General features: G+C 39.2%; 1 protein-coding gene across 2 annotated transcripts in view; it reads left to right on the top strand.

Moving 5' to 3' along the window:
* STAU2 (staufen double-stranded RNA binding protein 2) overlaps nucleotides 1-15,697 on the top strand; it is a 166,702-nt gene that overhangs the window by 87,727 nt on the left and 63,278 nt on the right. For both annotated transcript variants that reach the window (XM_061995420.1, XM_061995419.1), the window contains exon 12: nucleotides 1,289-1,596. In XM_061995420.1, coding sequence (XP_061851404.1) covers nucleotides 1,289-1,596 — 308 coding nt within the window. The remainder of the gene's footprint in view (nucleotides 1-1,288; nucleotides 1,597-15,697) is intronic.

Here is a 15,697-nt window from a genome sequence, read left to right as displayed (position 1 = left end):
AGCCTTTGATTTCTCTTGAGATTACTAAATCAGTTAACAAACAGGTTTATCGTTCCCAGAATGAAATGCCACATGCCTCAGGTTTCACCTGTGTTACTTTCAGATATATGCTAGAAGATTAAAGTATGATATTAATATGAAATTACACATTTCAAGTGCATTTTTCAATTTATTAACAATAAGAAAGAGGTTTTCCTCTTATATCAGCAAACTGGGCATTCACGTTTCCAACAAATGCTTCATAATATGTGAAAAGTAGCCAAATTCAGATTTAATTCTGCACATTCCCTTGCACAGGAATAATAGCAAAACCGAACAATTATATGCTCCTGTTTCCAAATAGCTTTTGGGTTGAGATGTTTTCTAAAAATATATTAAAAATGTTGAGATGTAGACAAAATATCCCTAATTTACATGTCATTGGAAATATTTAAATGTAATTCACAGAAATAGATATAGATCTTTTAATCTCTACCCAAGCTCCTGTTGACATTACTGATGGCACATAGGGGCTTGTTTTGTTCAGTATAAATGGTGACCAAGGCAAGTAGCTGCTTGCAAACTAGGATGCCATATAGGCAGCTAAGTAAATAAAGAGATTCCCCTTCACTGAAGAGAAGTCAGTCACATAAGAGTCATTAACACAGTAATGATATGGCTGGAAGGCAGTTCAAGATTATTTAAGCACAGGCTGATGTTTTAATTTAGTAAACACTTTAAACCATCACTTGAGGCAGTGCTGCTACCGAGAAGCCATCCTACTCTTCTTTTGCCTCTGCCAGCTCATTCTCATGAGCATCCCTGCCTGTTCCTGCAGGTGCTGGCAGAAGCAATAGAATGACTGGAGATTGCGAACAGTAGCTGAAAGTGGGAGAGAAAAGAACTGCTTCTGGTGGTGACAGTGCTGACATAGCATTATTTATAAAATAACAGCCTAAATCCATCTATCAGGTAGAAGGCAGAAGACTGTAGTGAAACAATAAGGATTGTGCTGCCATTTTGAAGTATCAGCGGTTACTCATGGTTTGTAGATCTCCAAACCTTATTTGTTCATGTTGTGTATTCTGTGCTAACCACAGTTTCAAAGTCCACGTTTGTACATTTTTAAAAAGAGTGAGACCAGAGGAAGAAGAGGGGCACTTCAGACCTGCTTTGCTTCTAAATGAAAAAAAAAACCCCTGTTTCTAAATGCTTACTTTGTTTTCCATTGCAAAATATGTTAATGAAAATTACTTAAATGTCAAACACGTTCTAGAGTAATGAGAATGACCTTTGTGTTCATTTGCAGCACCAAAGGGAATACTCCATCTCTCTCCTGATGTTTATCAAGAGATGGAAGCAAGCCGCAACAAATCAGCCCCTGGTACCACTGTAAGCTATTTGTCGTCCAAGGAAATGAGCCAGACTTCTAGCTCTTTCTTCAGCATATCTCCTACAACAAATAGCACAGCTACAATTGCCAGGGAACTTCTCATGAATGGAACATCCCCAACTGCTGAAGCCATAGGTCTAAAAGGAATATCTCCTACTTCCCCCTGTTCTGCAGTGCAGCCTTCAAAACAGCTGGAGTATTTGGCAAGGATTCAAGGCTTTCAGGTATGGGAGGGGGAAAATGAAGCTCTTCAGCCAGAATCATAGCATTGCCATCAAGGGTTCACTGTTGCCCTCTTCAGTGTGGGCATGCATGTAACTTATCTTGTAAAATTAGCTGGTGTCCAAGGCAGTTTCTGGGTCCAGGAGATACAACCCTACATCAATATGTTCCTCCTCCTCTGTTTTCTTCCTTCCTTCCATTCACCCTTACTGCAGGCCATCTTTCTCTCTTTTGTTTATTCTCCTTTACTAATTACAGACTTAAATTATGCTTTTTGCTTGCACTTCTCTGAGTCTTCACCTCTCGGTATTACAAGCTTTACATACTGCTCTGACATTGGTTTCTCTCTTTGACTCTGATCCAGAAGGTGGTGATGCACCACCTTAATTTTGCATTTGTCTTCTGGTCCAGCTTGTTAAAACCGTTACTCTGCTTCTCACCCTGCACCTCTTAGTTATAAACTGCAGAGCAACGTTTTGATCAGAAGGTGCAGCCTAGGAGCAGACCTGGTGTTAGAGCAATGGAGGATGTTTTTTGACATCACGGTCAGTACTAGAGAATGTAAGATGAACTGCACTGGGTCAGCACATGAGTCCTTCAGCACTGGTAACCTGTATCCAGCAGTGGCAAATGCCCTTACGTTTCACAGGACAGTGTCAGCCTCTTGCAGTACATGCAGTCATTCCTGCAGTGTGGAAGATAGGAAAAGAAAACCTCTTCCTGATCACCATTACATGCAAAATTACACACATACATGGATAGTAGCTCATTTTATTGTGTAGCACCATCAGAGGACAGGACCAGCTATGTAGAAATATTCTATTTCCTGTCATTATGGTTTTGTTTGTTTTTTTCTTTTCCTTTTCAGAATTGTAAATTTGTTTCATTTGAAAAGTTGGTTTCGTATGTTCTAGCGTGTGTAAGTTGATCATGTAACCAAATTCTGGAAATGAGAGACTTCTGTTAGAGGTTTTGCATGCCTGATAATGATTTTTTTCGTCAAAGCCCATGTAATTTACAAAGTATACAGTTGATGGAAGTGATTAAAAGAGGCTGCTAGAATTCGCGATATAGTGTCCTGTTCTGTTGGCATAAGCAGCATAGTGAAATTACATTTGCGTACATCAGATACCACCCGTTGTGGATTTGACCTATCGTTGTTCCTGTCTAAAATGTACATTCAGCTTTCTTTTGGTCTTCATTTTTAAAATGTCATTTTTATTCATTAGTTTGAATGTCTCAATGCAAGAAATGGTAAAGCCTGAGCCTCACCGAAGTAGAGTTAAGCTGCTAGTTGGAATTCAGTTTTCCTGAGTTCCGTTTGATACCTGCCTGCAGTAGAAACAGATGAATTCTGATGAAAACAAATTCAATCCGTGAAGTTTTCACTGCTTGCTTTCACATCTTGTCAGACTGCTTGTGTCTACTAGTAACACTTTATTTTCATAGAACAATTTATGTTACTGTTTTGATTCCTACTTGCCTACAGTATGTGGTTGCTGTAAAATGATTAGTTGTGTTTGTCCTGGTTTTTTTTTCATGCTTTGATTCTAGATGCTTATGTAGAGATTGTTTTTAAAGGGTCTTACCTTGAGCCAAAAAATATAATCCATTTAATCCATAAAATAGACTACTACTTTTGACTTGGCCCTGATACAAGGGGTTTGGTAGAGAATTTTGATTATTAACGCCTATCCACTGTGTATGTAATTGATGGTTTTACATCATCTTCGCATGAATTTTAACACCTTGCTTGAATAAGCCTGGTATTGATGTGAAACTCTACCACTGCCAGGCGGCTGAGCCAAGGTGAAGCAGTGAACAGAATCTCTGTGGGAAATGGCTCAGTGGCCGGTCAGGTGCAAATCACAGGTCTCTTCACCATTTCAGCCTAGAAAGGTCTTTGTGTTTAAGAGTTTAAAAGCTGATTTCTTCACAGGTTAACTTTCTCAGGCATATTCACTAAATAGAAAGCTACTGCATTTGCAAACGGCTAGCTTCTTTCATGTTTCCTGAACGACCCAAAATGATTTTAAATTGTTAGCATGTATTTGTATTCTGGTCCGGATGATAACCATAGTTTTGTCTTTCATTGAAGAACGTATACATTCTGTTCTGTTACAATGTATTTTTGAATTTTTTAAAAAAATCAATAAATGCTCATATGATGTTTCATTTGTAAATGTAAAAAAAAAATGTTATTTGCTTATTTGAATGGTTTTTTTGAACTTTTTTAGCTGCAGGGGACACGTTTTAAAATGTGGTTATTTAAATTATTTGAAGCTGTTTGTGTATGAACTCAGCCATGTCCTATTGTAAGCCCTTAATATTAAGAGTTGTTGGGACCAATGTATGGAGTAGTACCGAAAAAATACATTTTTATCTTTTATGACGTATTGTTCTAAAGATATTTGTAATTGATAAGCAGCAGCTCAGTGTCACTGGAAAACAGGTGTTTGGCTTGGCTACTTTCAGGTTACTTTCATGGTTACTTGCAAGGCTCAGGCTTCAAATTACCAGCAATAATTAAACACAAATACTTCAAGCAAGCCTTTACAAACTCTGAATAAAGCATTTTTTGTGCTTGCTTTATATTTATGAATACGATCTGCCGGTTAATTCTTTTGGAGACTTTGCCCGGAGATTGGTTAAGGGAAAATTCAGCTTTGGTGAAATTGTTATTTTTAAGTGACTATGTGGTATTTGGGTCATTGTTTTGTAACTAGATTAGGAAAGTTACAGTTATTCTTGCTGACCATTTAAGCACAGTAAATTATTCAGAGAGGTTGTTTAAATGGAAACACTTAGAGAAGCTGTTTACACATGAGTAATTTGAGCCTCCAGTTTTTACTGAGGCAAAATGCAAGTTGCAGGTAGTCCAGTAGGAAATTCCCCTGGGAGTTTCCATGAAGCAAAGATGGTAAAATTTAAAAAGCCATGATTGAGTACCCGCAATCAGTCCCTGTGTGCAGCTACAACCATACTTGGTTTGCTGCACTGGCAGGACTTCACAATCCTAACTTTTTCTCCACGATGGCTACATAATACCTATGAAGGCTACATAATAAAACCTCATGCAGGATGTAGTTTCCACCTGATGTATTGCCTTTTTTTTTGCAATGGTTACACAATTTATATATTTTTTTTCTGTTCCCCTTGGGCATTTGTTTAGTGATTAACTGTTCCATTTCATACATTGATAGATTTAAGTGTTGGGCATTTCTGAATGTTTCTCATTTCTCTAACCAATAGCAAAGGCATAAGTTTCTGAGTGACTGCACACAGAGAAGTCCTGCTGGACACCTTAGAGTCAGGTTTATTCATGGCACCTACCTTTCAGCTTGTGGTTTTGAATTGGCAGCTGAGGTGGTCTTAAACTAAATTTCCACATTAGGGTTGACACTGAGCTCAGATCTTTTCCTGCAATGACTTTAAACAAAACAAACATTTTTTTTGCTTTGTTGGAGGTTGGGTTTGGAAGTCAGTCTAGGAGTGCTTGAATCTCGCTACTGAGACACACGTGAGGGAAATTTCAGGGTAATTCAACGCTCAGTGAATCTTGAGGAAAGAGCTATAGTTTTGGTCTGATCTGTATGTAATTACTTATTTCTTGGAGCAGGTCAAATTTTTAAAAAGCACCAAAATACAATTTGCAAAATTGTCACAGGCACTATGGATGCTAATAGCAAGTCATTTAAAGCTGTAAAGTCATCTAAAAAGGAGATGCTTCTTGGGCTTTTCATAAATACCTATGCAGATTAGGTACCTGATTTCCAGTACACTTGTAAGCCTGGGTACCCTGCATTGCATTTTGCAAATTTTGACCCAAGCTCTGAACCAATTGCCTGAAGTCAGTCATACCTTTGAGACTTCTGCCCTGCGCTGTCTGATGCACATGTGTCCTCACATGCTGTGGGTCCTCATCCTGGTGTGATTGATAGTGGTACTTCCATCTATGTCTGCTTAGCACTTTCACTGGAGGTCGTAGTCACTGAAATGAAGAGCAAAATGTGACAAGTCTGGCTGCTTCAGGTTCAACATAGTAGTTCGGGCTGCCGTGCCTCATAGTGTAGGCTGTGCTGTAGCCATTTCATAGTCTCAGGTTAAGTTCTGGCTGCTAATGAGTGCAACACAACAGAACTGGTGCCTGGCTTCCCACGTAAAGGACAGTGGGTGACCTTCACATCTGTCCTGCCTGAATTTGCAAAGGTTTGTGGATCCCAACCCTATTTTCACACAAGATCTCCATCTTTTTGGCCAATATTAAATCCACTATCAGAACTTGTTGACAGTGTTCACGACAATTACATAGTTGCTGGTCTTTCTAGTAATGAAGAGTTTGGGCTTGAAACTCTTCCTCAAGCAAATCTAGGCACACTCACAAAAATCAGATTTGAGGTCAGTGTGAGTTTTTAACTCTGAAAGAATGAACGAGAGATTCAGGGTTAAGCATGAAGGAAATAATTGGGGTTATTATCATAATGTCACAACTTTAATATCTTGAAATTTGATGCAACTACCTTTATCTTTCTTCATTAACATTTTGTACCCAAGTGTACCAACTCATTGATGATGGCTGAAATAACAATTTCAATTCAAAAGTTCTTATCCAAAGCAGCTCACAATTAAGAAATGTTGTTTACTTAGTTAAATTAATATTCATTAAACTTCATTAGATGGAAGAAGCTTTTCTTTTGATAGTTGTTATTCATTACATGATTCAGGAAAATAGTCATTCTAAATTTGCAAGAGCTCCCAGGAAGTCCTGACATAAGCCATTTCCCTCCTTCTTTCTTATCTCTGAAGCTACCTCTGAAGCTGTTTTTTACCTCAGTGAAAGCAACATCTTACCCATTTTCAGTCTATCTTTTTCTCTTCCCACAGCAAGCCGTATTTTTTTGAATTGAAATGTCATCAGTCTTTGTCAGCACAACAGCAGATTTTTTTTTTTTAATGATCTTCAGTAAAACTTAGGACTGGAAAACTAAGGCCAGATTGCTTAGTCGTACAAATTGTTGTGTCTCTGAAGGCGACATATTAGCATCCACCAGTTGTGGATTTGAGCAACAGGACTGCCCTTTCAAATTTTCCATAAACTTGTCACATTTACAAAAAAAAGCCATGTTAAATAAGAAAGAGAAGGCTCCAGCAGGACATTTACCAGTCTCCTGAACACTTGAAAAGCACAGATCTCTGAATTAACTTTTAAAATTGCAAGAATTCATTGGTGCAGATTGCAAGATTAGGGAGAAGAACAAGCAGGAATAAGCCCCTGAGCATTCCCCATTGACTCCAGATTCAAATAGCTACAGTGTTAGGCAGAACTATTACAGAATTATGAGACTTTTTTTATTGTTCCAGTTAGTAAAAGTAAGGTGAAGGCATTCTGAGAAATGCTGCATATCTCATCTCATTTTAATCAGAATTTCCCTGCTGAGGAACACCAATGGGAAGAAATGAAAACAGTCTAATGAGAATGCTGTGATGGAGGTGAAAACTTCAATAGAGGACTTTGAAGCAGCACATTAAAATGAAGCTTCCATGGTTTCCCAGAAAATCAGTGGGCATTTCCTGTCTCTGGGTCTCTGATGGGCTATAGACTACCTTCCCATCCCCAATGTCCTGTCTCAGATTTTACAACAGACCATCTTTTTTGTTGTTGCTGTTGTTTTCATTTCCATTCCTCTTTCAGGATAGAGAGCGGCAACTTCTCTTTGCTTCTTTCAGCCTTTCTTGTGGCTCACTGCTTTGCATAAAGTGGCCCCTCACTATGTCATTCTCTTGTTATTCCTCAGTCATTATCTACTGAGCCTACAGTACAAAAGTTTTGTTAGAAGTTTGATCATTTTGTGCTGATTGCATTCAAGTGATCATTTATTTAGGGATGAAATGGAGCTGGGCTGTGATAAACTGCGAAAGCCTAAAAACTATCTCTTATGAGTCATGAATGACTGATGTGATTTTCGTGATTCCCTCAAATCACTTTTAAGGAAAGAAAAAAAGAAAAGTAGAATTTTACTGTGTTTTGAGGGAAGCGTTCTAAGTACCAAATCTATTATAATGAATATGGTTGTGATTATAGCGTTAGTTGTCAGGGTGTATTTTGAAAGTTCACTGCAGATTAATGAATCAGAAGGTATGTTTTAGCAAGTCTTCAGCTGAAGCCAGCGAGGGAATGTGTAGCAAGTGCTAAAAACTGGAATGCAAACCCAGATGATACTGTTCTGTCCTTGAACATGTCGGCTGCAAAAAGGTTTGTGGCCACTGTCTGGAATCGCAGCAAATGGCCTCGTTCTGGGGAGTATAAAAGTCTCGTCACTCGTTCGTATTAGAAAAAAAAGAACAATAATTAAAGGAAGCTTTTAAAATTACATCAGACTTCCTGGTATCATTAATGTTAAATGGATTTTAAGGCTATGTCAGCAAATGTTTTATATAAATGCTTCTTTAATGAAGATCGTATCTCTAAAAATCAGGATATTGAAGAATGAAGATGTTTGTAGAATATTAGAGAATACTTTTGAAATAACGCTGTTAAAGCAAATACTACTTCATCCACATTTGGGGTCAACTCCCCCTATAATTCCATGTATGCAGCTATGCATCTACCCCCCTGCCCCCACCCCAAGTCATTGGAGACTTCTTTGAGGATTGGCCAGATAGCAAAATCAGGAAAATTGTTTTGCAATAGTAGTACACCATCAGGCCCATAGGGAGCTGTGATCAGCTGATTTGCCTTGATGTTGACACTCAAAGAGCAGTAGGAACTAATGACATTTCCATTTAAAAATGAGTACTTGTGGAACCCCTTGAAGATAACTTGCGAGTGCCTGTGCTGCTATGTATCATCAGTGCCTGCTTATGCTAAAAAAGCTGTGAAGTCACACTTTTGGTTCCTGTCATGGTGCCTTGGGTCTTAGTCAAATTTACCAGCTCTGTACCTGCTCATTGGTCAGATCAGTTTCTGTACAGTGATGTGCAGAATGATGATGTGCGCTGTCATCACGGAAAGTATTGAAATCTGACATTTTGCAGAAGGTCATTACCTTCCTGTGTGTTTGTACTATGCCATGCTCAGTGGCTAGTACCATAATTTCAACAGCAACATTTATCTCTTACCCACAGGAAGTATAAACAACTTTAGAAATGATTAATGTAGTTTTTATTATCTCAGCTCCTGTCTCTTTTGGATACTTTTTTTTTCCTTCATGCAAAATTTGCACTTTCACCAATTACCAGACTATTGCCTGATGTTAAAATAACTATAGATTTTTGTTGTGGGTTAAACCCTATAGACAGCTTAAGCTACTCACTCACTTCACCCCTCAATGAGATGAAGGAAAGAATCAGAAGGATTTGAGTGAGAAAACTCATGGGCTGAGACAAAGACAAAAGCTGTGTGTGCAGGCAAAGCAAAAGGAGGGGTTCATTCACTCTTTCCCATGGGCAGGCAGGTGTTCAGCCACCTCCAGGAGAGCAGGGCTCCACCACACGTAATGGCAACTTGGGAACACAGATGCTGTAACACCGAGTGTCCCTCCTTCCTCATTCGTCTGCTGACTTTTGTTGCTGAATGTGGCATTGTGTGTTATGGAATATCCTTTTGGTCAGTTGGGGTCAACTGTCCAAGCTATGTCCTCTCCCAGCTTCTTGTGCATGCCCAGCCTACTCGCTGGTGGGATGGAGAGAGAAGCAGAAAAACCCTTGGCTCTGTGCAAGCACTGCTCAGCAGCAACTGAAACATCACTGTGCTATTGACACTGTTTTCAGCGGAAATCCAAAACATAACCCTGAACTAGCAGCTATGAAGAAAATTATGCCAGCCCAACCCAGTGTAATCTCCACCCCTCGTTCCTTACCTTTTACCTCATGTTCAGGTCCCAACTATCCAATAGATCTTTATTGACCATCCCCTTGCTTCCCATCCTTAGGAATGTACCTGCTCCAGCATGACCTTACCTGTAGGCCATAGTAATTTCAGGGCAGCATCTTATTCTGGCGTGGCCTGCTCCATGGCTACATATGGTTTCTGCATATGTCTGCTCCAGTGTGCACTTATTCAAAGTCACAGTCCCCTGGATGTGAGTTCCAGTCTGTCCAGTGTAGCAGCACAGGAATAGCAGCAATGCCCTGGCCATCTGCCATCCCATTGCTCTTATCAGTGTGTTCCCAGGCAGCACAGAATAGGATGATAATGAGGATGGGAAACAACAGAAGCAAGAAACAGCTACTCACAAGCATTAGGCTAATGTTCAGTGAGACAAGCAAGCTCTATGGCAAGCACGGGAGCCTATCAGTTGGTATCTAAACAGCTGTAACTTTGGTCTAGCATACCTTGAGCAAATCTTGTTATGTTAAACCTCTCATGCTCCACACTGGATACCAGAAGGGACTATCACAGGTTAACTCAGGTGGGCAGCTCAGTCCTACCCAGCCACTTACTTGCTCCCTTCCTGGGAGCTAGGGGGGAGAACCAGAAGGATAAGTGCAAAAACTTGGGAGCTGAGAAAAGGAGAGCTTAATAGATAAAGCAAAGATGTGTGCACAAGCAAAGCAAACCTAGGAATTAATTCACCGCTTCCCATGGGCAGGCAGGTGTTCAGCCATCTCCAGGAGTGCAGGGCTCCAGCACGCATAACGGTGACATGGGAATTAAAACGCTGTAACTCCAAACCTCCCCCTTCCTCATTCTTTCCTCCAGCTTTATGTGCTGAGGCCAGTGTCATATGGTGTGGGATATCCCTTTGGCCAGTTGGGGTAGCTGTCTTGGCCACACTCACTCCCAGCTTCTTGTACACCCCAAGCCTACTCGCTGGTGGGGTGGGGTGAGAAACACAAAAGGCCTTGGCTCTGTGCAAGCACTGCTCAGCTATAGCTAAAACATTAATGTGTTATTCACACTGTTTTGGTCACAAAGGTGAAACATAGCACTATACAAGCTACTATGAGGAGAATTAACTCTATCCCAGTTAAAACCCCAGTACAGCGTTTTACATTTCATAGACATCCTTAGAGTTGTGTGCCACTGGGCAGAAGTCAGGATGTAGGGGAACTCCTTTATCCTTGTGAACTTATGGTCATTGTGCTCTTGAGAAAACTTACACTCTTTTATTTGCTACAAAACCTCTTCATTTATTCAAGACAAGTGCTATTTTTCTGTTTTATTAACAGGGAATGAAGTTTCCTCCAAGGAAAGGTAGCTGGTCAGTCAGGATTTTAAATGATTATTTTATTAGCATCTCTGATTTGCACACCACCAGGCTGCCTGTTAATGAAAAGTCCATACCTGTCTCTCAGAAATTTGCAGGTGTCCTGCTACTCTGAAAATCAACTTTACATCAAATGACTATGTTATGTAGGTAAGAGCTTCAAGGTCTCCAAACCGTAATTTAAGCATGGCTAGCCACAAGTAAAAAACCACGTTGGAAATGTGAAATAGAGGAAGAGATAAAATACTGCAAGATAACAAGAACTGTTCTTGAGAGACCAAGTTTCATGTAAAAATCAAAGCACCTGGACCTTCTTGCATTCTGATGTATAGGGTATTTTTAAACAACTTCAGTGGGAAGGTAGACAGTACCACAGTTGATGGCAGTGACCCAGAGTAGATCTACAGGAAGTAGTTTTATTAGTTTCCATTATTTCAGAAGTGTTTCTGTGGACTGTAGACCATCTAGTCCATAGTATACTATTTTTGATCTCTAAAGTCAAAGTAGTGATAGTCATTCTGAAAAAAAAACCAACCCCAAAACATAAGAATCATTCTCATATCAGCCTCCATACGAAAGGTATGCAAGTTTGGAAACCCAGCATTATTCATTCACAGAGCACACTGCAGGAGGTAATATATGCTGCAGAAAGAATGTTTCTGAATTAATTCAAGAATATGCAGAATTAGGAAAACAAATGCAAATCTAGCTACAAGAGGGGCAGTAAATTTTCTAACACAAGGTCTCCGACTACCTGGCTTCTGGCCAGAAATCTCTCTAAACTAGCTTTCTTCTATTCTGGCCATCGTGAGGAGGAAAGCCCTACATTCAAGTACTGCAAAAGTTTTACTCTTCTTGCCTCGAAAAGCAACCAGGTGCTTCACTTTTGTTTCTGTTTCTAAAAGGCAAGAAGGTAAATGGAGAATAACTGGCTAATGGCTTAGCGAGGGCCCCCAGGTGTGGTGTGGATGTCATGTTGGTAGCATTTTTAGCTTTTCTCCTTGGCATCTTGCAAATAAATTGAAATTCTCCCACACATCTCTGCACGTAACTTGGTCTGTGGAAAAATTGTGAATTATATTTTCGTAACCAATTTTAGAATGTAAGGGGTCTTACATATGAGAAAGTTTTAAAACTCTCAGGATCTCTCTAAAGGACTGCAGCCAGCACTAAACACAGTGGGCCACATTCCCTGCCAAAATCTTTCTAAGTAAATCCTAACATGACTTGATAACTTAGCTACAGACCTTGGCTTGGAATACAGCCAAAACTTTGAAAGACTGGAAGTTCCAGCTGGCAAAAATGTGAAGGTGCAGTGCTGAATTCCTAGCAGACTGAGGTTCAGTTTTAGTGACAATAAGGGAACTCAGCTCTCAAGCAAAAACCCTTAAAAAGAGAAGCAAAAAGAAAAAGTGAAGAATAAGAAAAGAGATGAGTTTCAGTTTACTCCTGTCTCTGTGAATGAAGCTGAGGCTTTCAGAGAAGGGGTTTTTTTGGCTGTCACCTCCTTCAGCCCCCTTTATAATTGAGAGCGCAGCAACGTGAGGTAATTTTCAGAAGTGAAATTTTTCTTGTTTTAATTAAAGATGGTTACCTATATCTATGTTAGTGCACAAAGCCGGTGTCCGTTTCAGCATCAGACTTCTGAGCAAGCTCAGGCAGATGGTTTTCTAGTTGCAGTTTCACAGTGATCTTCCCTCTTCGTTAATGCTACGTTTGGGGCTTTCACATGGAGTTTGTAAACAGAAAACATTTAATGCTCCCTTCACTCTTCGCTCCATTTACAACATTCGTAATGAAGGAGAGTGTTCATGAAAACACATTGATGTTTTTGCTAGAAAGTGATTTTAAACCCAAAATGTTTTCTCTCTCCAAGCTAACCAAGTTTCTCTCTTCCTTTAGTCAGTTTTCAGGATGATATGCAAGACACAGGCTCCTCCACAAATGCTCCATAGCGTGTTGTCCGCTGTGTACTTCAGTAACAGAACACAAGTTCCCTCAGTTTCCTCTTGCTTTTTTAGGCCATTCAGTGGAAGCAGGAGATCCCAGGGTTGCCAGTTTTTCGTATTGCCTTTGACTGTAAATTATAAAATTAATTTCAACTCCTCTCCCTGAAAATACAGTATTTACCTGAACAATTATGAGTTAACGGATCAGAGGCAGACAAGTTGTTTCTGAAAAAAACCCACATCAGGTATAACTTAGGTAATTTTGTAGTGCTTTACAGTGGTTTTGTTTCTGAATTATTTTTTTTAATAACAGTTTTCTTATTCATTCCAGGGGGGAGATTGTATTCCGTGCTTCAGATCACTGTAGTTGAACTACTATGAATACTAAACAATACCTGTCTTGGTTATAGAGTAGAGGAAGCGAACAGGGTACAAAGTACTCTTTGATATGTGTGATTTTTTTTTTGTAGAAAGCCCCATCCCATCTCCTGATTTGAGCCTCTCTGTCAGACAAACGGGTCTCTTTGCACCCTTGAATGCTAGCCGTTAAAAATATGGCTACTTGATTTGCATGTGCTCCACAGGAACACTGGCTTTGTAAACACATACCTGGGTTAAGGCTGGTTAATGGATGGAAGGTAAGCAGTAAGCACCTGACTGTACTGATATTAGCTAATTTTCTGTTAATTAGAACCCAACATCACATCCAGAGATAGGAGAGGACTGGGTCTCCCTTGCTTGGCTGAGCATCATATGTGGCCAAACTTTACAGGTCTCCCGCATAACTGGAACAGGAGCTCTGAATTCAGAGGCTCTCTAAATGGCATGGAAAAAAACCAAACCACTTACAAGCTTCTTTGTCTCAGATGATAAACTTGTTTTGCATTTAGCAGATTTTTTATACATTCTCTTTGGGAACTGCATTGAATAAGTTTTTTCACTCTTATTTGTACTTCATGTCAAAGGTTCTGCCTTCCTACAGTCAGGAACATAAAACACTACCTCAGTAACCTATGACAGTGCCTTTAGTCTGCTTGTTGTTGGCTATTTATGGTTCCATAATCATTTATTTCTTAGTGGAAACCTTAGGGCTGTATTTTAATGAAGATTTAAGACAACGATACTGCTGCTTTTGAAACTCTGTGAGAGAAGAACGTGTTGGAATACCTCAAGATTTACTACTGAACTGTCAGTCTTTAAGCTACCAAGTGTCTTTACCCTTCTGTGCAGTAGCCACAGTGGAAACTTTGCCCACTGCTGTGAAGCAGACACGGCGATTAATGAACCTGAGGCGTGCTAATCAAACGTATGTTTTCTTGACACAATGATTGTGTTATATATCACATCCAAATGTACAGGCCTTTATCTTTCCTTAATGATCTAGCAAGGGGGCTTTTTTAAATGTGGGTGTTTTTCATGCACTCCTTAGATTTGTTCCACAGGGGGTGACCATTTAAAACATCTGACGAGCATGCAGTTAGCCAGCTTCCTGCTGAGATTAGTAAAATACTATATTTAGTAATCGTACTACATCAAGGAACTCCAGCATTGCAGGAAACAGTTTGATTCAATGCTGGTTTTTTCTCCAATTTTATGAATTTTTTTTAATTGTACGTCTTATTTTTTCATCTGGGACAATTGTTTTTTTCATCTCAGTCTTGTTTTTTGTATCTCTGTTTCAGTGTTTCTTAAAAGACTTTTTTTGTACAGTGGGATTTTTTTTCCGCAGTTTTTTGGTTTTGGTTTTGTTTTTACTGTACTCCTGTTCTTCTCTCAGAAATAAAATATAGGGAATCATAAAGCTGGTAGTAAGAATGCAAAGAATGCTGCTCCATGTCTAAAGAGACTACTCTATTATTTGTTAGGAAAGCTCTATGGGTAATGTAAGAATTCACACTTTTAAGTGCTACAGTACTGTATGGCGACAGCTTCTAAAATTGGCTTTGAAAAAATGGTGGAAACGAGCAAGTATATTTAATTAATTGTCACGGCAGGAATATTTCTTCACCAATAAGTATGCATGAAAGAGTTGGAGCTCAAACAAGAAGGACTGAGTTTGCTCTTTCTTTGGTGGTTTTTTTAGTAGATGACATGACTATCAGTAGATCAGTAACAGAAAGAGGAAAATAAGACATCAATTTGGAAAAGACAAGCATGTCACCGAGAGTCTAGGAAAGAAAAGTATTTCATGAGACACTTGTCTATTTCAAATTTACTATTTTAACATCTGATTTTTGATGTTTTGATTTGCTCGTTGCTGTAAATCCAGAGCAACCTATGTAAAATCTTTGAAATTGTTCTGTAAGTTCAGGACCAAATTATGTGCTTTCCCTTTAAGGGGCAGATTTAAAGGAATACCATCCTTTGTTCTAATAAAATAGTCTGGGCTTGTCAATCCAGAAGATTTGTGCATTGCTGAACATAATGGCATTTTATTACCTAGTTTATTTCTGTCTAGCATTCTAAGACTCCTGCTGATGCTTTGACTCAGAGTAGTTTTTGGTTTGGAAACATGAACTCCAGTGTCACAGATGACTTCTTTCTTTTGGTAATTCATATTATTTTTTTTTAAAAGTTATTAAATGTTCAAGAAAGAAAGCGTTTGGCCAGACAGTAGTTGTGTTTCAAACTGTGAACATCTAAGCTGCAGTGTGTGAAAATAGTAGCCTTTATTTTCGTTCCCCTCAGTCTGTTTTTAATGCACAGTTAACTCGTCTCTAACAATATTTTAGTATATTATAGTTATGCTTAACTACTATGTAGTAGTGTAACAAATGTCTCACCTTCTTCTGTTGTGAATCAGTGAATCATATCCCTTGTTCATGTAAAAGGACGGGTGTTCAAATTCAGAAATGGGCACTGAAATGGCAGGCTATCCTGTTCTTGAAGTTAGAAACACTGTATTTACAGAGTAATTAATGCAGATTAACTATGACCATGATCTG

Source organism: Colius striatus, chromosome 4, assembly GCF_028858725.1.
Source record: "Colius striatus isolate bColStr4 chromosome 4, bColStr4.1.hap1, whole genome shotgun sequence".
NCBI classification, from domain to species: Eukaryota; Metazoa; Chordata; class Aves; order Coliiformes; family Coliidae; genus Colius; species Colius striatus.
This window is presented reverse-complemented; position numbering and strand designations above follow the sequence as displayed.